This window comes from Juglans regia, chromosome 1, assembly GCF_001411555.2.
Source record: "Juglans regia cultivar Chandler chromosome 1, Walnut 2.0, whole genome shotgun sequence".
Classification (NCBI taxonomy): domain Eukaryota; kingdom Viridiplantae; phylum Streptophyta; class Magnoliopsida; order Fagales; family Juglandaceae; genus Juglans; species Juglans regia.
The window spans coordinates 28,005,521-28,026,896 of NC_049901.1; the positions used below are offsets into that span (position 1 = coordinate 28,005,521).

General features: G+C 36.7%; 1 protein-coding gene across 1 annotated transcript; it reads right to left on the reverse strand.

Annotated features, from left to right (window-relative positions):
- Positions 1–260: 260 nt before the first annotated feature.
- LOC108982922 lies at positions 261–5,318 on the reverse strand. The gene is made up of 5 exons (XM_018954405.1): positions 5,010–5,318; positions 1,144–1,269; positions 907–1,077; positions 497–619; positions 261–395 (listed from the first exon to the last, which is right to left on the reverse strand). The coding sequence occupies exons 1-5, from the start codon at positions 5,316–5,318 to the stop codon at positions 261–263; spliced, it is 864 nt and encodes a 287-aa protein (XP_018809950.1).
- Between the last annotated feature and the right edge of the window lie 16,058 nt (positions 5,319–21,376).

Sequence of the window (21,376 nt, forward strand, 5' to 3'; positions counted from 1 at the left end):
GTGTACAGTGAACAATGGGCTTCTCTCAAAATGAAATCTCTGATTACTTTATCATTGGGTACACATAATCTTCTCCTAAATCTCAGGGTGCCATCATCTAATACTAGATAATCAGGTCTCTTACCTTCTTATATTTCTCCTTTAATCCTCATCAATTTTGTATCACTAGCTTGGACAACTTTAATTTGATCTATCAATGTTGAACCTAAGGTCAAACAATTTATCTTAGATTGAGTGTCCTTGATTACCTCAATACCTGCTCACTCCATGTCTAGTAGTATATGCTTCTTGGAAGTATACATCATAGCCAGGGTACCAGAGGATGACTTTCGACTAAGTGCATCAGCTATGACGTTTGCTTTGCCAAAATGGTAGTTAATACTGCAATCAATGTCCTTCAGAAGTTCCAACTACCTATGTTGTCTCATATTCATCTCTTTTTGTGTGAAACAATATTTCGGGCTCTTATGATCGGTATAAATCTCTCACCTTTCACCATAAAGATAATGTCTCCATATTTCAAGGCAAATACCATTGTTGCCAGTTCCAGATAATGGGTCAGGTAATTTTGCTCATAAGTTTTTAACTGTCGGGAAGCGTATACAATAACTTTCCCATTCTGCATTAAAACACAACCTAAACCTTTTAGTGAAGCTTCGTTGTATATGAAAAATCCTCCATCTCTTGAGGGAGCTGTAAGAACTGGTGTCATCACTAATCTTTTCTTCAATTCTTGAAAGCTGTCCTCACACTCATCTATCCATAAGAACTTCTCATCCTTTCTTATCAACTCTATCATTAGAGTTGCAATACTTGAAAATCCTTTTACGAATCTTCTTTAGTAACCAACAAGACCTAAGAAACTTCGTACCTCATTAACATTACTATAGGCTTGGCCTATTTTACCACTGCCTCAACCTTCGCTAGGTCCACTGAAAGTCCTTTTGCTGACACCACGTGTCCCAAAAAGGCAATCTCTTGTAACCAGAACTCGTATTTCTTAAATTTTGCATACAACTTCTTTTCTCTTAGTGTCTCAAGGGCAATCCTCAAACGCTCCTCAGGCTCTCTGTTGCTCTGAGAATAAATGAGAATATTGTCAATAAAGACTATCACAAATTGGTCCAAATAATCCTTAAATACCCTATTCATAAGATCTATGAAAGTTGCAGGGGCATTAGTTAAACAAAATGGCATAACAAGGAATTCATAATGTGCATACTGTGTCCGGAAAGCTGTCTTCTGCACATCTGCCTCCTTAACCTTCAACTAATGGTATCCAGATCACAAATCTATCTTAGAAAATACTTGTGCTCACTGAAGTTGATCAAATAAGGCAACTATTCGTCATAGAGGGTATCTGTTCTTGATAGTTCCCTTATTTAACTCCTTGTAGTCAATACACAAACACATAGATCCATCCTTTTTCTTTACGAAAAGTACCGGAATGCCCCACAGGGATACACTGGGGTGTAGAAACCTTTTTCTAGTAACTGTTGTAACCAATCATTGAGTTCCCTTAACTCAATTGAAGCCATGTGGCAGAGTGCTTTAGATATAGACGCCGTTCATGGAGTGAGATCAATCACGAACTCCACTTCCCTATCTTGCAGTAACCCTGGAAGATCCTCGGGAAATGTAACGCCCCGTTCTCGAGGGTTCGGAGAGTTAACTCATGTCACTTAAAAATCATTTTTCTTCCACATAGTACATACTCTAATTTTTCTCTATCGCACAAAATACTCATATATTTACATCACTTACTCCAGAATAACTATTCTAAGACAATACAAAGTCTTAATATAAACATCAATCTCCCGACAAATCACAACATCAGAACACAACAAGCTTACTGAATGAAAATTTTCAATACCCATATAAATCTTCTATGCTTAAACCATCATTCTTAACTCTTCTCACCCATGCTCCATATCCTTTATCCTCAACTGAAACATTCAAATCATCTGAAAAAGATGGTGGAGATAAGGGGTGAGTTATCAACAACTCAGTAAGCAGAGAACATATACTAGTATGTAAACATGAGCCTTTTCAGAAAGTTCAGTATGCAGAAACAAAAACATTTTATTTTTATATGCAGATCTCAGAAAAAAACGTGTTATCAGAAAATCAGAGTGACTTTTCAATCTTTTCATACTCAAAATCAACAATTCATATTTAAGAATCCATTTCATATTCAAAAGCGTTTTGGCATAACATAACTGAACATCTTCATTTTATCATATCATATCATATACCATGTTTAACCCCCGTGGTAGGGTTGTGCTATCTCCGGTGGCCAAACCAGGCATGTATCATGTGGTGAACTTCCCATTTTTCAATCTCGGAGCCCCGAGTGTGCACACAGGAAAGAACACGTAAAAAGACCACTTTGTTTTCAAAGTGGGTGCACTCTATCATATCATGGTGGTACCAACCATATCACATGAACCAGTATCATCATCTCAGAACCATATTCAGAACAGATAAGTATGCCAAAGTTTTATCATATCCATATCATATCAAAACATGTGCGAAATATATTCATATCATTTCCATTTGATAAAAAAAGATCAAAATCATTTCATATCACATGCATAAAAATCTCAATGATATCATATTCGCTCTTTTGCATATTTCAGAAACATGTCAAATATTGCTCATGTCTACACATTTCATGTCAAAAACATTTCTTTTCTCTTTCATACGTATCTCATGAGGGAATGCGAAACTTATACTGAGGTTGTTTTTCACTTTATCTTTTTTTTTATTTTTTTAAAAAAACAACATGCAGATTTTTACAAATCAACCTCAGTTCATTTCTTTTTATGCAAATCTAGTATAGGAACCCCGCTTACCTGGACGACTTAACTTTTCCAGAATTTTCCTCAAATATGTCGAGTCGACTATAAATCGTCACCTATAAAGATAATCACGTAATTTCCGTAAGTTTCCAATCAATCATGTATTTCGATATTTAAACCTAAGCTTCTTAAATAACCTATTTTAAATTTCTCAAAACTTAAAACCTTCATAATCCCAAAATATATCATCACTTTCTAAAATCACCAATATCCGCCACAACCCACATCATACACAAAACACCAATATTTAAACCCGAACCGCCAGCAAATCTCATAGTCTAAACTAATCATACTAACAACTCCATCACCCAATCCAATCAACCCCGTTACTCCTCGGATTCAGTCCGGCAAAACCAATCAGCAATTAAATACAGTGTAACGTGCTAGTGCAAAAATACATTAAATTCACAATAATTCTTTGAAAAATACTTACAATGTTATATAATAATTTCTGGAGGATCACGGAGGTGCAAGAAGTGGAAAAACAGCTGCGGAACAGTGCAAAATACACTGTGGCCATGGGTCACAGATACCCACTTTTCAACGGGTGCAAACGAAGATCCGAAATTGATAGGGTAGGGCCTAGGGATGTCGGTGATGGTTGATGGGTGGCCGCGCAAAGGGTGGTTTAAGGCCAAAAATACCCAAAACGGAAATGAAGTTGGATGTGCTTCACCGGTGACGGATCGGAGGTGGGGTTGGGTCCAATGGGTTGGTTGGAGGTCGAGGATGAAGTGGTGAAGAAATGGTAGCCAACGGCGGCGCTGGAGTGAAGAGAAGGCCGCGGCTTCGTGTGGCGCGTGGAGGCTAACGGCGGCGCCGGGGAGGCTAAGATCGGAGGGGGAAGGTCGCCGGTGGGTGGGGGAGCTACTGGGCTGGGCGGTGCAAGTCACGGCGGAAAGGTGGCGGTGGGCTGGGCGGACGAAAAAATGCACGGGGGAGAGGGAGGGGCTGGGTCGCGCAGGAGGGGAAAGAAGAAGAAGAAAGAAAAGAAAGGAAGAAAAGAAAAAGGAAGGAAAAAGAAGAGAGGAAAGAGAAAATATAGGGAAAGAAATGAGGTCCAATCCTCATAACTTGGGTCACAAAAATAATCCAACGGAAACGATTTTAAAACAGCAAGTGAAATAAAATAATTCAAACCCAGTGATTAAAATGAAAATAAATAATTAAACCCAACAACAAGTTAATTTAATTCGAGAAGAAATTTAAACACATAACAATAATTAATTTAAAGAAAGCACTTCAAAAAAAATAATTTTCGTAAACTAAAAATCATAAAAATAGCCTAATTAAAAATCCAATAATTTTAAAACAAGATAATAAATTCTGAATCAATAAAACAATTCCTTCATTAAAATACACTAAAATACAGGGTGTTACAGGAAACACATCTCTAAATTCTCTAATTATTTTTATGTCCTCAACCTTGAGTTCATCTACTGGTGGTAAGACCAAACTCGCTAGGAATCCCGTGCACCCTTGTCTTAATAGTCGGGTGACTTGTATAGCTGAGATTACACGAGGCGGGGAACTTTCTCGTACAGACTGTAAACTAAACTCCTCTCCATCTATGGATTTAAAGACTACTCTCTTATTAAAGCAATCTACATAGGCACAGTCCTGGGATAACCAGTCCATTCCCAGAATCACATCAAATCCAGACATATTAAATAAGATTAAGTCCGTAGGTAGAATTCTCCCTTGAATCTCTATCTGACATCCAATTAAAATAAAATCACAAATGATATGTTCTCCCAAGGGTGTAGCAACAGACATACTAGGTTCTAGTGGCTCAGGTATCTTCTCAGTCAAAGGTGCATAGTGATTGGAAATGAAAGAATGAGTGGCACGAGAATCGAATAAAATGGAGGCATGACGTGAAAATAACAATAAAGTACCTATACATATTTGTGAATATATACATATCTAAATTTAGGATAAGGAAAGATTCCTGTGACTACATCGTTTGACGCTTCAGCGTCATCAAGGGTGAGGCAATATACTCTTGCTGTAGCTGGTTCTCTTTATTGGGCAGTCCCGAGCTAGATGGTTCGACTTTCCGCACTTGAAACACACGTTCTAGCGATACAGACACTTTCTCATATGCCTTTTGCCACATGTTGGACACATGGGGTAAGTTTATCCTACTTGTGGTTGCCCTTGATGATTTTCGCTGTGAGGCCTCTTGTCCTTATACGACGCTGATTGGAGTAGTTGGTGTTGTTGTTGGCGCTTCCTTTGGTTGTTGTACTCAATGTTCTCCTGGAGGTCTTCTTCAGCAATGGTAGCTTGGGTGACCAGCTTTGTGAAACTCCAAATCCTGAAAGTATGTACACGTTCTCGAATCCTACGATCCAATTCGTGCTCGAACTTCTCAACTTTCTTTTCCTTATATGGAATTAAGTAATTGGCGAAACGGGACAACTCCATGAATCTCAAAGCATATTGTGCTACCATCATTGTTCCTTGAGTGAGATCCATAAATTGGTGAGCTCTCAATTCTCAAAGGGTCTGTGGGAAAAAGTTATCTAGAAAGGTTCTTTTAAAGCATTTCCAAGAAATGGGGACATTCTTCCCCTAACTCCAATTGAAACAATGCCCATGTCGACATCCACCACTAGTTTGCCATGCCAGTCAAGTGGTAAGTGGCATATTTCACCTTCTGATCATCCATGCAGTAGAGCACTTCAAAAATCTACTACATGCGTTCAATCCAGCTTTCAGCGTTTATAGAATTCAATCTGCCGTTGAAAGTAGGGGGTGCTAGCAAGAAAATTGTTCCAAGGTAAAACCGGCCTGTGGAGCTCTAGACGCCGTAAATTGGCCACTAGCCATTGATTGGAAGAATTGGGTAGCAGCTGTGACAGGAGGGTTCGGGTTAACATTCTGGCTAGATCTAGAAGATCCTTCTTGATTTGGGTGATTTCTAGTGCCAGGGCCTAGGTAACCTAATTTTAGAATTATTTATAAAAGTTTTTTTTTCCCAAAAAGTCTGCAGAATCTCTCGACTAGCTTTGATACCAAATTGTAAAACCCCATTTCTGTAGGCTAGGAGTGTCACGTTTGTTTCATAAAATAAACCCGGTAAGAGATCTCATATTGAATAACATGAAATTAGCATTTCTTTCATAACAAGATTTGTCTAATAAAGGCTGTGCGTTGATGTTGAACTGAGTTGAGCTAAGTTGAGTTCTCCATGAATAGTAGTGAGTTGAGATGGTGAAGTGAATTTTGTGGAGCCCAACTAAGATGAGTTTAGATGTGTTTGATGTTAAGATGAGTTTAGATGTATTTATGGGAACTTGAAAAAGGTATGGGACACACCAATGATTGGAAAGTTGTTGTAATGATTGAATAATTAATTTATTATTTCTTTTACTAATAAATAACATAAATCAAACATAAATTCCATCAGTAAAAAAATAATTTATCACTACTTTCTGTATGCAAATTTTTTCTTACTCCAAATTTATAAAATAGAATAAAATAATTATCAATAAAATACAACATTATCATGCCCACATTTTATTCCATTATTTGTTTATATATTATTTAATTAGTAGTAACAAAATTGTAGACTCAGCTTAGAAAAATAAAAAACTCACACACATGCGCAATGTAGTTATTTCACTCATCGCGTTTTGTAAAAGCACTGGTATGAGTAAAATAGTAAAAGTCAAAATTCGATGTTGTACTTCAAATTTAATTACGATGCAACAACAAGTGCATTTCCAACAAAAAATAATATCTTTATACTAAACATTGATATATGTAAATAATGTGTCTCCAATTTACGATCTATTGTTTGATCCTGACATGAACAAAAACATTGCTACACCATGTTGAAAATTAGGTGTTTCCTTGTTGCCTAGTACTATGCGCCCCACATAGGTAGTGCAATAGCATCCTTGGTTGTGGCCTTCGCCTGTGCTGATACAGTCAACATGTCAGGAACATGAGATTGTTCACGGGTGCTATGATCAGCATTAATACCTCGATAATCATCAGGATCATTATACTTTTTAAATAGCACATCATCAGGTGTAACCGTGCGGATGAAGTTATGTATTGTACAACATGCAACAACAAGATATTGTTGCTGAGTTGGAAGGTCTGGGGGCATTAAATTTAAAATTCGAAAATGCCTCTTCAATACACCGAAAGTTCATTCAATGACATTCCGAAGGGATGAATGCCGATAATTAAATAGATCTTTATATTCTTGGAAGGTATAATTGCCATAATGTTCATATCTATGGTACTCACTCTTGGATACGGCGACATAAATCGTTCGGCGCATGGAAATGCAGAATCTACAAAATAATAATAACTTGAGAATTTAGTACAACATTAATTTTTTTTTAAAGATGGTAGAAATTACCGCAAACTGTAAATGTACAAATTAAATAATGTGTACAAATTTCCGTTTTGAGGCCATGGAAAATTGGACTCCGAACGCCTTAACACATCAATTAAAACGCGAGCATCATGGGTTGTACCCTCCCACCCGGCGTATACGAATGTGAATTTCATATCGAAATCACATACACACAAGATATTTTGGATAACCCGGTGATACCGATTTAGATATGCATTAGTTACTGAAGTCGACACAGATGCATCGATCATGACCACATCCATTGCACATGACATTTCTGCAAATGTTAAATTTGCATAAACTTCAAATTCATGTATTGATAACATTACGGCATTTGTAAGCTGCACTTCCCACTCATTAACCTACGAAAGTAGCTCATGTAAAAAAAAAGTTACCTCGAACCATAGATAATGTTTGGGATTTCCTTGAATATAAGGAAATCCCCAACACTGCATCACACCCACCCAAGGCCAACAAATAAAATGGAACTAGAAACTGATTACCTTGTAATTTGAGGGCTGTCTCTGAACGTGCTCCTGCAATTGTCACCATGTCACCATAGGCCACTTGCACCTTTAGCCTTTGAGTATGGTCCACATGTAACTGTGCCTTTTTGCTATGGAAGGATCCAAGAAATTGTGTGTGCTCCTTGAGTCCACCAAGACCAACACCATTTCTCCACCAATGGAGCCACGAATTCGCATGGTATTAGGGTTAGGAGTGCCTGTGATGGCATTGAGAATTGAAAAAAAGTTCTTCTCCCTTGTCATACAGCTCCTCCTCACAGCCTTGGCGCACATACACTTTAGGGGATATGCACACGTGATTAGGGTTCCATTTTTCTTCACAATGGTAACACGGTCTCTTCTTTCTCTTCTCATCCATCTAAGATGAAGTGATTTGCCTTCTTGCCTTATACAACTTCTGTCCAGGCCCCTGAAATTAGGTAAAATGAGATCCAACCCCAGAACCCGAGCTGGATGAGGGTGGCTGTTTATCCAGTCAACCTTTCACAGATTTTTTGGAACTGGTCAGGTACTCCTGTTGGATCTTAGTGAGACCAAACGCTACATTAAGAGTCAAGGGATTGAACATCCGCACGAGAATGTGGATTTCATCATTTAACCCACTAAGAAAACAACTTAGCTTGTGTGCTTTAGGAAGTCCTTTCAATCTATTAGAGAGAGACTCAAATTGGGTTTTATAATGGACTACTATGGATGCTTGTTTGAGTCGTGTGAGGGCTTCCATGGGGTTGTCGAATGCCATAGGTCCAAATCATAGTGACAAAGCTCTAGAAAATGTATCCTAGGTATTAAACTAACCCATTTCAACTGCATCTTGGTACCATATGAGGGCACCCCCCCTCCTCCTTCTAATATGATGTCATTAATAGTTTCTGTGATGGTGGTGTTTGGTGATAGTCAAAATAATGGGAGGCTTTGAAAATCCAACCTGCTAGATTAGTGCCATCGAGTAGGGAAAGTCAAACTTCACACCTCAGTGGCCGTCACGCCTAAACTCCTGGAAATCCTTGTTATGCTGCCCATTGGGGTCACGGTGGACCACATGTGCTATTTGGTTGGTCACCAAGGTTTTCACCATTTCCGTGAGTTGAGCAATGTCAGCACGCATAGAATGCAATCTCTCTTCCTATTGTAGCATACGTTCTTTTTGAGCCTCCTGCCTCTGTAGGACTTCTTGATGTTTGGATCAAGTATTGTTAGCCATTTGTGTAAGTAGAAAGGACCGGTGTTTCTGATACAAATTGCAATGTACTGCTTGTAATGTACTGATTTTAATGGATTGTAATATTATATGAAGAATGATTGAATAGGGGAAATTTTTAAAGGAATGATGTATTGATAACAGGTATATTCAAGGTATACCCAACCTCCATATCTAAGAGAAAGCTTCAAACAATATTCAGTAAAAACATAATGAAAATCTCACGCCCCCCCCCCCCTCTCACCCACTATATTACCTTACAGACAAGTAACAAACTTTCCCACTTATATGCTTACACCTAGAATTCTAAAACTAAATACAAAGGGTAAAATGGTAAACTAATCTCATAAAAATTACAGAATGGCCTTCTAGAACAAAAGCTAAAATCCCACATTTTCCGCCTTTAGAAACTGCTCCAAAACGCTCCGTTTCCCCTTATTTCAGACTTCAATTTCTTCCTTCAGCATGGCCCAACTACTTGGGCTTCATTACAGATTCCATACTGAAAAGCATTCACATAATAAAATCACATGACATGCAATTATCATAATACATAGAGTTGTGTTACATAATTACCCATTCATCATAGATTTCATGTTGTTGCTGTCCATGGTTGTTAGATATCAATACTAGCCTAGGGTACTGGCATACAGAACTTTATGGGAAAATGTTATGTGTAAACACCCCGTTCCCGTAGGATAGAGATGTTACTAACATTCATAACATAATGCCCAGTAAAGAGATTTATATCCTGAAATACCTCATTTATTGAAAAGCATCGAAATATTAATACTAAATTGAACATGATTGTTTCGAAAGCTGAACGTAAAGTAAAAAAACATAAACTAATCATATGAATGACATAAAAGAATTCTAATTATTGTGTGAATATCACGTATTCCTTCCTAATTCTTTGTACTAAATCTACTCCTGGCCATCCAGCTCTGCGTTATCATAATCACCATCTGTGAGAATTAAACATGGAAGAAAACAGGAAGACAGACAAAAATATGTCGAATATTCAGTAAGTAGCACATCATACCGTAAAATATAATTTGGTCTAGCATGGACTTAATTTCTGAAGACTCTTCATAACATACATACAGCATCACAGATTTACAATCATACACGTAACATAACTTTCTGAAAAAAACTTTACATACATATATCGTCACAAATTCATATAGCATACGTATTCATCATTAACATGAGCGAAAGCATACATAATCATGGCAAACATGTAACGTGAATGCAAATTACTTGTTTATCTTGTCTTAACATAGAGTGAAACATGTTTGAGTCCGTGTTTCACTTAACTGGCATTACATGGATTGAAAGACACTTGAGTCCGTGTTTCACTTATCTTGGTGTGAAACACGCTTGAGTCTGTGTTTCACTTAACTTGTGGTTCACCACGCTTGAGTCCGTGGCACTGTCTTAAAACTTCTTATCTTTCTTAATGCATGGGAATTTATTAGGCTTCATGAACATTTCTAACATGGCATATTCTTGTACATGGCATAGCATAACATGGCACATTCTTGCACATGGCATAGAATAACATGGCACATTCTTGTACATGACATAGCATAACATGGCATATTCTTGTACATAGTATAGCATAACATGATATGACATAACATGGCATATTCTTGTACATGGTATATCATAACATGACATGACATAACATGATCTGAACATTCTATGACATTCCATGGCATACATGACCTGAGTACTACATGAACATTGCATACATGATCTATGTACTATATGAACATGACATACATAATTTAAGTATTGCATGGATATGGCTTGCATAATCTGGCTATTTTATTATATGGCATACTTGACTTGAATTACTACATGAACATCTCATGGCTTCCATATGATTTTAGTAACATTCAATCAATCAAACAACAAATTCATTCATTCGAGCATAATCTCATATTTCATCAAAGATCGTAAAAGGAAATCTAACCTTGACTTGTCTCTTAGCATAGCGTAGATAACCATCATAAGCACATCATATTTTCATACATAACAATAATATTCACAATACTCATGCATTTACATGATCATACTCTTTACCTCTCAGTGTTGCTTCCTGATTTCCAACTTATAGCGTATTACCTATACGAGGTACTAGATGTTACTAATTTTCTAGCAAAATGTGTCGTAATACTCTACATAATTAAATACGTATAATGGAATTTAACTAAAATAATAGGCTTCATAATGTACTTTAAAAATATACTTTCAAATCCCTTAAATACTTTTTATAAAAATTGTCTTTGGGTTCATAATTATTCATATAAAACTTTGAACTAGCTTAAATGCCAGCCCAAGTCCTCCTATTAAAGGAAATAGTTGAATTAAAATCACCAAGTCATTGTTCTTTGTAAATCACCACCAGCCCACTTTAAAACAATAAAACAGTTTCTGTCAACCCAAAATTAACCCACTTAAATTATTATAGTTTCTAAGATAAGCCCAACACACGTTCATTTAAAAAAACTAGGCCCAATACCAACTTAAGGAAGCACTAGCCGAATGGGCTCAAGGCCCATCCTAATTTCAGGGATAAAAGCCCTTTATGGAAGATTAGCCTCCTATAAGGCTTATGGCCGAATGGGCTTAAGGCCCATGGCCCACTTTAATATCAAAGGTAGAATACACAGTCTGAGAGACGTTTGTGAGTGGGGGGAGGTGTCGTGCGATACTCACTGAGAGGAGGATCAGCTGCAACGATAGCTCTGGGTGGCTGGGAGTTTTCGGCGGTGCTACTAGGAGGTCCCTATGGTGGTGTGACACCAAGAGAGGAAGAGAGAGTTAGAGAGAAAGGCTCTGCTATGCCGAGAACTGAAAATCACAGGGAGAGAGGGATCTCGTCGAGGACTTACCAGAAGAAAGTGGGTTTACCTGGGTTAGGCTCATCGGTGATTTCTGGCTCCGAGAGTGGTACTCTGAAGTCCCTTGAGGTGGTTGGCGATGGTAGCACAAGCACACGGCCAAAGAGTCACTGCTGATAAAGAGGGAGAAAGAAATCGACAGGTTGGGTTCAAACGGGGACAACGTACGTCGAGGTGGGGGAAAGCTCACCGTTAGCGGCTTCTGTGGTAGTTTCCGATGAGGTGGCTGACTTGGTTGAGGGAGGTGGGTTCTCGGTTTGTAGAAGCTGCTACAGTGGCTATGTGTATAAGGCTTCTTGTGTTTATTTCTACAGGTCTCGGGGTGGGTTTAATAGGCAAGGAGAAGGGGTATCGTGGATCATAAGGAGATTGGATAGAGTTTGGAGTTGGGAGTTTGGTTTCCCATTAGGAAACTTATCAACTAGGAGATAAACACTGAGGCTTACAGGTGAAGACAGTGGAAGAAACTCACCCATTCTAATAAAATCACTATTTTAAAATAGATCTTAAATCTAGTAATAGTGATAATAATTAAAATTACACTTTTGGGGTCTGGATGTTACATTATGTGGCATCATCCTCCCATAGATGTTGCCCATAATATCCCCCCCTCAAACTCACAAAGGATTTCCATAACTAACATGAAACTGGATATATGTGTTTCATGAATATTGAAACCTAAGAAAGCACATATTCAAATTTTAAAATGGTGATAAGACATCTAGTTGTTACCTCTTCACGCACCTCAATTCATTACCCAAGTTTTATACCCACAAAAAGAACTTTTTAAAAGGGTGGTTGGGAATATAAGATTTTTTTTTTTAAAGAACAGTTTGGCAAACATAATGACAATGATTGAGGGAAACAAAAAAAAAAAAGGTTGATGTTGTTGACTCACAATTCAGTGGTGAATATGGAAGAGCATGCACTTAAAGACAGGCCAAGCATTGTTGTAAAGCTAAATTGGCATGAAGCATGAAATGATCATTCAGCTTATGAAAATGAAGTGAGGGAAATGTTTTCACCAACTTGGCCTCTGCTTGATGTGCGCCATCTTATTCACATTCCACTTATCAATCTTACCTTTTTGTTCTTTTTAATTCTAGGAAATACATGCATACATACAACCACTCTTGTCACCACAACTCAAATCTTTTACAGCAATTTATGTTACCATTTTTTCCCTTCACTCACACCAACTCCTAAGCCCCAACTTGCCCATCATTTAGAGGTGGAGCTGACAAAGGCATTTATATCAGCATAAAGCCCCCTTTAATTGGTTGTTTATATACCAAAGAAGAATAGTTTTAGTGAATATCTGTCTCCCAGAGCTTAAAATAATGCTTTTTTCTATAATGGAGTGTGGGAATCTTGGTGCCTGTTTATGGTCAATCACCAAGTCCCAAAGGTTAAAGTAGAATGCCTTTTATAATCAAGCCAACATAGTAAGAGCACTTTCATTAAACACAAGCCAACACACTTTACATAGTTAACAACTCAAAATTTGATCAGCAATTAAAAAAAGGGGTAGTGACTCAAAATGCACTCCACATATTCGACAAAATTCTTATGAAATGCATGTATGGTGAAATGAGAACAAGAAGTTGAGATCGTTGCTTACCTAGTAAGAGCGAGTCCTCAGAGTTGTGATTGGTGATCTCTTAATGTTAAGCCTTCGGTCGTGAAGCTTAACTGTGGAGGAGCTCTGCTTCCATAGTAAGATGCTGGTGGGGCATCTTGATTTATCATGGTGGAATTATATAGAATATTCAATACAAAAGAAACAAATGAGGGCACCACAATATAGATCTATAGAGGAGATGCAGGTTTACCATAGCACTTATGAGTTGAGAGATTGGAAATAAAGTTGCATGCAGATGGGCAGAGATCAGTTTGACCAAATTAGACTTACTTAGATACCTACTGTTTATTTAGCACGTCGATTGCAAAAGCCAGAGGGCTGCAGCAGTTCAGACGACAATTACTCTGTAAAAACTTTAGGCACTATTGGAGCACAAGGGTTGCAGACGTTGGAGGGGTTGACGGTGGGAAGTGTTTTCATTGACACAGAACACCAGCTGTAACAGATAGTATCCTCAAATTGAAGCTCTCGACTGTGGGGGATGATCGGAGTTAGAAATTGGCTCTAATTGCGAAGAGTGGTTTAATTGGGTACCGATTGTGATGCCAATTTCAATGGGTATGGAGAAGATGCCTCTGTTAGCATTCAAGATGGCATGGTGACGGAAATGAAATTTTGGGCTTGGTTACAAACGGGTTGGGGAAGAAGGAGGATGGGAAAGAGAGAGGGAGAGAGAGAGACAGAGGAGTTATAACGGAAAGAAATTAATTTTGCAAAAAGCAGAGAAGTTAGAAATTCTGCAATGTCAGGGATGGGTTACATCGCAACAGTGTAAACTCAGCTGAGTGATTTACGGATGCAAACTCTCAACCATTTTTTTTATATAGAAGAGCCAAGGTTCACCTGTCCATGAGTGACCCTGTCCCAAATTTTATTAATAAACCCTCACTTGTGGCAGAGGAAAACCGTGATTACAAACCGGCACCTGGGGTAACAAGATAAGCAAGAAAGTTCTTACACTAGGTGTCAAAATTACTGAAAGCCTCTAACCGAAAGAAAACTACATCAGACAAGACATACTAAAATACTTAGCAAGAAAACCATTCCTGTAAAAGAACCACAAACAACGTTAACTCAAAAACATAAAATCATAAACCCTTACCAATCCAACCAAATTCAGCTCAACTAAGTGCATTCCAACATCCAAGCATGCCCTAAATATCTTCCAAAAATTTTAAATGAATAAAATGAATAAACTGAATAAAATCTTTATCATAAAAGAAAATTTTATTTTAGGAAGTCTGAAATTAAAACGACTGCTTCTTCTGCTCCTTTTAATCCTGGCATGTCTGCTCGTATTCATCATCCTCACCTAGGTGGTTATAAACATGAAATAAATTAAAATGAGTTGAAGACTCCGCAAGAAATCCATCACAACGTAGGTTTTAGGAACCTCATGATAATACTGTAAGTTTTCACAATTCGACCAATCGCGTAGGTTTTAAAGTTTGTCAGCATTGCCAGAGTTATCACTCACTATGGTGCCAAAAATGTGATTTTTATTTATTAAATGTAGTTAGAAGAGTCAAATTGAGTTATGGTCTGAGCCATTAGACTCAGTTGATTATTTAGGATTTTATGGCTCAATAATCCCATTTTCAGTTTTTGGACGAAACGCTTGTTTGAAAACGAATTGCATAGTTAACTTTGTATGAATATTTAGGATTTTACAATGCAAAATTTATATTTCACTTTCCTGGAATGAATAGTAACCTTTATAGTAGCATGTAGTGTAGTGTTTTCAAACTCACAGTGCGAAATGTCTAAATTAAGTTAGAGAAGTTTTATTTAGGCACTTAGCAGGAACTTAGCCACACTTGGTAAATAGTATTGGACACTTGGCACAAAAAGAAAAAATGAGATGGTTTGTGAAGGAATCAATGTGTAAGATCATGCCATATAAGCAAAACCATGTTTTCCGTCTGATCAACCAAATTGTGCCGAACCAAATAGGGTTTAGCCCTAGTAAAACCCTAAATGGTTGGGATCCAATTGAAACCTTAAAAGCTTGGTTGAAAACTGAAACCCTAAATGGTTTTTCCAAACCCTAAAGTTGGCCTACAAGCCCTTTTTTTATCCAATTTCTAGCATTGTGTTTAATTACTTTATTAAATCACTTTCACATGCTATTAATTTCTCAAATTAATGTTATGACATCATTATCCAACCCTTTAAACTTTGGAATTTTGATTGGGTCAAGAAAAATTAGATTTGGGCTTAATAGCATCCCAAACCCAAACTAAATACTCTCTAAGCCCCAAATTGAAGTCCACTTGGTTGAGGCCCACCAAGGCCCACGAATTTGGCCACTTTGGCAAAACTTCTTGAAAAGGTTTCCTCCCTGACAAGGCAGGCCATCCACTGCCCTTGGCTGCACCCAATAGTGCCTTGATGTGAGAGGGGAAATCTACCTCATCACCCTCTATATTAAAAGGCAGCAACAGGCAGTCCTTGCCTCTCACTATTTTTCAAATTATGTGACATAGGCACCTCCAATCAAAGGTCATTCAAGCCCATACCTCCCCTCTCTAGAAGTCTAAAGTTTGGCAAGACACACTTCACTCCATTTCATCACTTCTTCACCCCGCTCTTAGAGAAAAATCCAAAAGAGCTCTCTCGGATAGTTTTCTGAGTCATTTTGCGTGGCACATTTTGACCCTCTTTAAGTATTTTCTTGCAATGACTCATTCATGAATGTTGGTCAAAAGTGGTTTTAACTATGGAAATGTTCTTCTGGGAGTTAAATTGGAGAGTGTGCTATATTTTGGAGTTTTTGACCGAGTTAAAGGACATATCTTGGTCCGAAAATTTTATGGAGTGTTGTTCACATGTGTTTATGAATTTTAATTGAGGATTTGTTATATGACTAAAGCTTTTGATGAAATATTTTCTTAGGTATAGAAACTTAGAAACTAAAAGTGAAAAAACAATTTATATTTTGAGAAAATTTGAATATTTCGTGGTTTAATCTTACTCCAATGGATTTGATATTTTTATTTAATGATCCTAAGCCACTTATATACATATTATGATATTATTTTGAATATATTTAGTACTAGTTTCAAAGATATAGTTTTTCTATTGAAGAGGATTTCAGTTAGACCTAAAATTTGTTGTTTTGGGTTAGATCCATGTTTTATTGATTTTTAGCCGTGTGATTTTAATTTTGATGATTGGATATTCTTTAGGACAAATTTTTTAAACCATGTGATATTTTAGTTTGAAGATCTCATCGTTTTAAGCCATAGATCAAGAGATTGATCAAAACTAGTTAAGGAAAAGTTTTTGTTTTTGGACTAAGTGTATAACTGAAAACTCTAAATGTTGTTTTGTGATTTTTGGTAACTTTTGTTTGATGATTTAAAGCATGGTTAATCTTAAGATGATGTTAAGAATATGTTTGTTGTATGATTTGATTTTTTTGAATTTTTGGAGATGTTTTGATTAAGATCAAAACTTGTGATTCAATGGTTTGCCTTTTTGTTAGAAAGTTTGGGTCTTTTTACAGAAAGTTTGGTGTTGATTATTAGATTTTTATTAAAAGATGTTTTAAGTATATTTTTAAAATTAGGATAGGAAAATCGTTGTTGCAAAACTTTGTTTTAATCATGAGTTTTGAAGTTGGAAGAAATTGTAACAAAAATAAAGAGAAATTACCTATGGATGTTTCGGCTATAGTGAGTTTTCTATAGTTGTGTTTTGTTTTAAAATTTTCTAACTTGATATTTGAGTTTAGGATAAAATTTACATAAGAAATGTAAATTTTTGAGATTTTTAGAGTTAGGATGCTAATCCTTAAGTTAGAGGTAAAATTGTCATTTTTCTACATGTAAAGGGTAAAATGATAATTTTACTCTAAGTCATCTCTTTTTCACATTTCTAATTGTTAGTGATTAAGTTCTAACTTTTACAAATTACTACTTTCAGTTCTTCGTAATCGCGCTTAAATTTTTGCTTAGAAACACGAAGACCTAGGTAAGTTAGCTCTTAATTTACTAACAGTTTACTGTGCATCTGTGATGGGTAAGGGAACTACAATTATGTTGTATGTTATCTTATATGTCATGTCATGCCACGTCATTACATATTTATCTGTTACACATGTGTATGTTCTCACGAAATACTTATCTGTTACATAATATATTCTATCACGTAGTTATATCTGTTGCAAGTATGTCATGTTACATATGCCATATATTACATATATGTCATGTCACGAACTATTCACTATTGCATGTTATGCCATGTAACACCCCGCTTAGTTAACTCTTGATTAACCCTTAAGTACTCTAGATTAGACTTTTATTTTTGGGTTAATCACTTTCATTAAAGTTGATAGTGGGATTAACATTAATGTTGGTACTTAGTGTTAATGAGCTAAGGATTAGAGAGGCAAGTACGTTAGTAATTTTGGTGAGGCTTCTTAGCACCCAAGTGCATTCATGGGCCTAGCCCAAGAAAACCTTGAACCAACCCCTTAGAAAATCTAGGCTAGTCTTGGCCCAAGTATAGGAAGGCATAAGGCTTTTGGTGTAGATTGGACTCTTGGCCCTTTTCAAGCTCATATGGCCCAAAGACATGTTTGGACTCATTTTACCATTCAAAGACCAAAGGCCCAATATACCATACAATTGGTTTCCTTAAGCCCAAATCATTCAAAGTACCCAAATTAAGTTTTGAAAATTGGCTAAGGTCATTAACCATCATACTTGAAGTTAGTGCACTTTAAGCTATGCTTTGAAGTTTAATCGTGCTTAATCTCTTCTTAAACTTTTTAATTCAAATTTTCTTGAATTAGTACTCTCTTAAACCATGATTATACCATGTAAATACTTTAGCTAAACCATTCCACATGTCATTAAGAAAAATGACATAACAAGCCCAAACCATGCTTCAATCGATTTTGTGCATTGCCCTTTGTAATGCTTGGACTGTTTTGCCCTTGGGACCAGCATTTGTATTGTTTATCCTCAAGGTTAATATGGTCCTTAAACACCTTATGAGACCCTCCCAAACTTAGTTTGAGCCTTGCACAAAATTGGTTGCATCAACCAGCTCAAATAACCAAACCAGGTGCACCTTGGTCTAGTTTGTGTAGGAACCATTTGGATAAATTTTGAACACGCCTCCTGCTATGGTTTGCACCACCACCCCACACCACCTCCTTCTCCACCCAATCACCAAGAAGTCCCATGCCATCATGAAGGATTTTGACTTATTTTTGCTGCCCAAAAAGCTCCAAAACCAAACTGATTTTCTGCCACCACAAAACCACCTTCATCCACCTGTTTTCAAGGGTGGTTTAAGGGATCTTCTGCCATCCAAATGATTCCCCACGATCTGAAGTCATCTATAGAACCCTTGCAGCTATTTTAGAGAGGAAATAATGGTGGTTTAGGGCATTATTTCATTCTGTACATGTGACCTAAGCTCATGCTAGCAAATCTGAAAATTTTCCCGTTTTGAGCACCTCCTACTTCACCCAATCACCAAGCACCCAAGCCAACGTCCCTCACCCCTTGGCCACCTATAAATACTTCCCTCCCCTTCTCATTTCACCCACACTACAGCTCCAAGTATCATCTTGAGCCTCGAGAGCATTTTCCCCTCTTAGAGATCAAAAGAGTGCAAACCGAGTGAGTTTTTGTGAGTTCTTGAGTGTTCTTGTGTAAGGTAGTCTAGAGTGCTTGGAAGGTCACAAAATTTGAAAGATTTCTTCCTTTTGATCTTAGTTAGCATGTCAAGTTTTTTTTTCAAGTGTTGATACGAAATTTGGTTGAGTTTTGAGAAGGTTATGATGCTTAATGCAAAACCGAGTCAATTAAAGGAAGGTTTGAATGATTGAATGTTTTTAATTGGAAGTTTAGCTATGGCATATCCTAAGCATGATTTTATATGATATATCATTATCCTAACATGATTATGGAATGTTAAATTTGTGATTAGAAGCATGTCATGATAGATTTTAAATCTATCTTGTTTTGATCATCAAGCATGAATCGGTTTTAAGCATACTGGTGATTAAAGATTTCTTAGCTTTGATTAAGTGTTGGGATAAATTTGATTACTCAAGGATTAGACTTCATAATGTCCCTAAAGATGTTAGTGATCATTAATGATTAAAGAAAATCTCATATGCATGCATTCATAGGGATCAATAGTTGAAATACACATAGGCATCAACTAGGATGCATGCCACTGGTTGAGACTAATTGGACAAGTTTCAATTTTAATTTTGAAAATCTAAGGGCATGGATGGTTTTTTAATACCAAAAATATGAAGTCCATGAAATTTGGTTAAATTAGGAGTTTGTTTGCAATTAGTAAAAATTTAGGGCCTAAATAGCAATTTTTGAAAGTCTAGGGGTATTTTTGTGAATACCCAAATTTTTTGAAACCTTTGATTTTGAACCTATCCATAAGAGTATTAACTCTAACTTAGTATACACACGATTTACGCAACTACGATGCTAATTTCAAATTTCTCCTGAAGTTTGTAAGTTGACATCTAACTTACACCTTGATAAAATTCTTATGAATTAATGATAAATACTTCATTTATTCTTCAATTATCATTTTGGGCATAATTTATCTTGTTATATGACACATTGAGTGCATACTTATATAACATATGACATTTTCACCATTTTTACATATTACATTTATAAAAGTCATTTTTTTTGCATGAAATTTACTACATTTGCACATTTCATGAAAAATATTTTTTAAAATATTGCATGAAAATCATTTTATCATTACCCCAAAGGCTAGGATGGGAAATTATCCTAGTGGAACTCCTCTGTCCACTCTGGAGTGTTTAATAATGGAGTGGTAACCCTTAGGTTGATGAAGAACAGTCAACAGGCTTCGAATGGGTTCTCTTTAAAGAACACCAGAGCGAAGTCAACATGTTATGACACCTAACGCTGGTGGGTGTACACGTTATGATTTTTATGATGTTATATTATTTACCAATGTATTGAGAACGAGTTTATAGATAGCGTAGTTTCAACGTAAGTTATAGTTCAACGTAGTTTCATACTTATCAGCCCGTAACTTTTCTTGACTTATAATATATCGTATTATAATATAACATTGGATACCTCATGACTCCCCTATGCACCGTGTGTTCTCCGCTAGTTACCGCATCAATCATTGACCACTTTGACTAAAGTGACTACGTCTTGTCTTTCATATACGGTAGCTCGCATTTTACCTACACTATAGGTGTACCCACTAGCTTTAGGTGCAATTCCGCTCTAGTATCTTTTTCTTTTAGGTACCATTCGAGATTTGCCAACAGTACTTTATCAATCCAGGGGTATCTCTCAATTTTAAATACTCTTGAGAGGACATATGAGTTCTACTAGGACATTCCTCCGTCCCAGCATTTGGGGTCGTGATAAAAATTTTACTTTTTAAAAAGATTATTTTCCTTTCAAAAAGGGTTTTCACAATCTCAATGCATGTGACATGACAATGGACCATAGAACTTTCATGAGACACATGAAATACCACAATGCTTCATCATAACCATGAATGCCGAATTGTTCATTATAAAGTAAATCATCCATACATGCAATGCATATTCCGTTATAGCTTGAAAATATTAGAACATGGAATATGTTCTCTTATAACAATTCAAGACATACGAACCAATCAAAGACATACATTTCAATCTTCATCATGCAAGGGCCGAAACACATAGGACCCTAACGTAACCAAACATCATTCGTCACACCTCAATCTTTAGACTCTAATGATCATGCTTTCATTCAAGGGGTTAGTCGAAACCTCTTATCTTAGTAGACATGCATTAAAATCAATTATCATGAACTTGAAATCTTCTAATGTATTG

Coding starts and splice junctions, on each gene's coding strand:
- LOC108982922 (XM_018954405.1), bottom strand. CDS start 5,318: ATGGTAGCACAATATGCTTTGAGATTCATGGAGTTGTCCCGTTTCGCC. Junction 1,270..5,009: donor ATCATCAAGGGCAACCACAA/GTAGGATAAACT, acceptor GGATACCATTAG/TTGAAGGTTAAGGAGGCAGA. Junction 1,078..1,143: donor TCATAGATCTTATGAATAGG/GTATTTAAGGAT, acceptor ATTTATTCTCAG/AGCAACAGAGAGCCTGAGGA.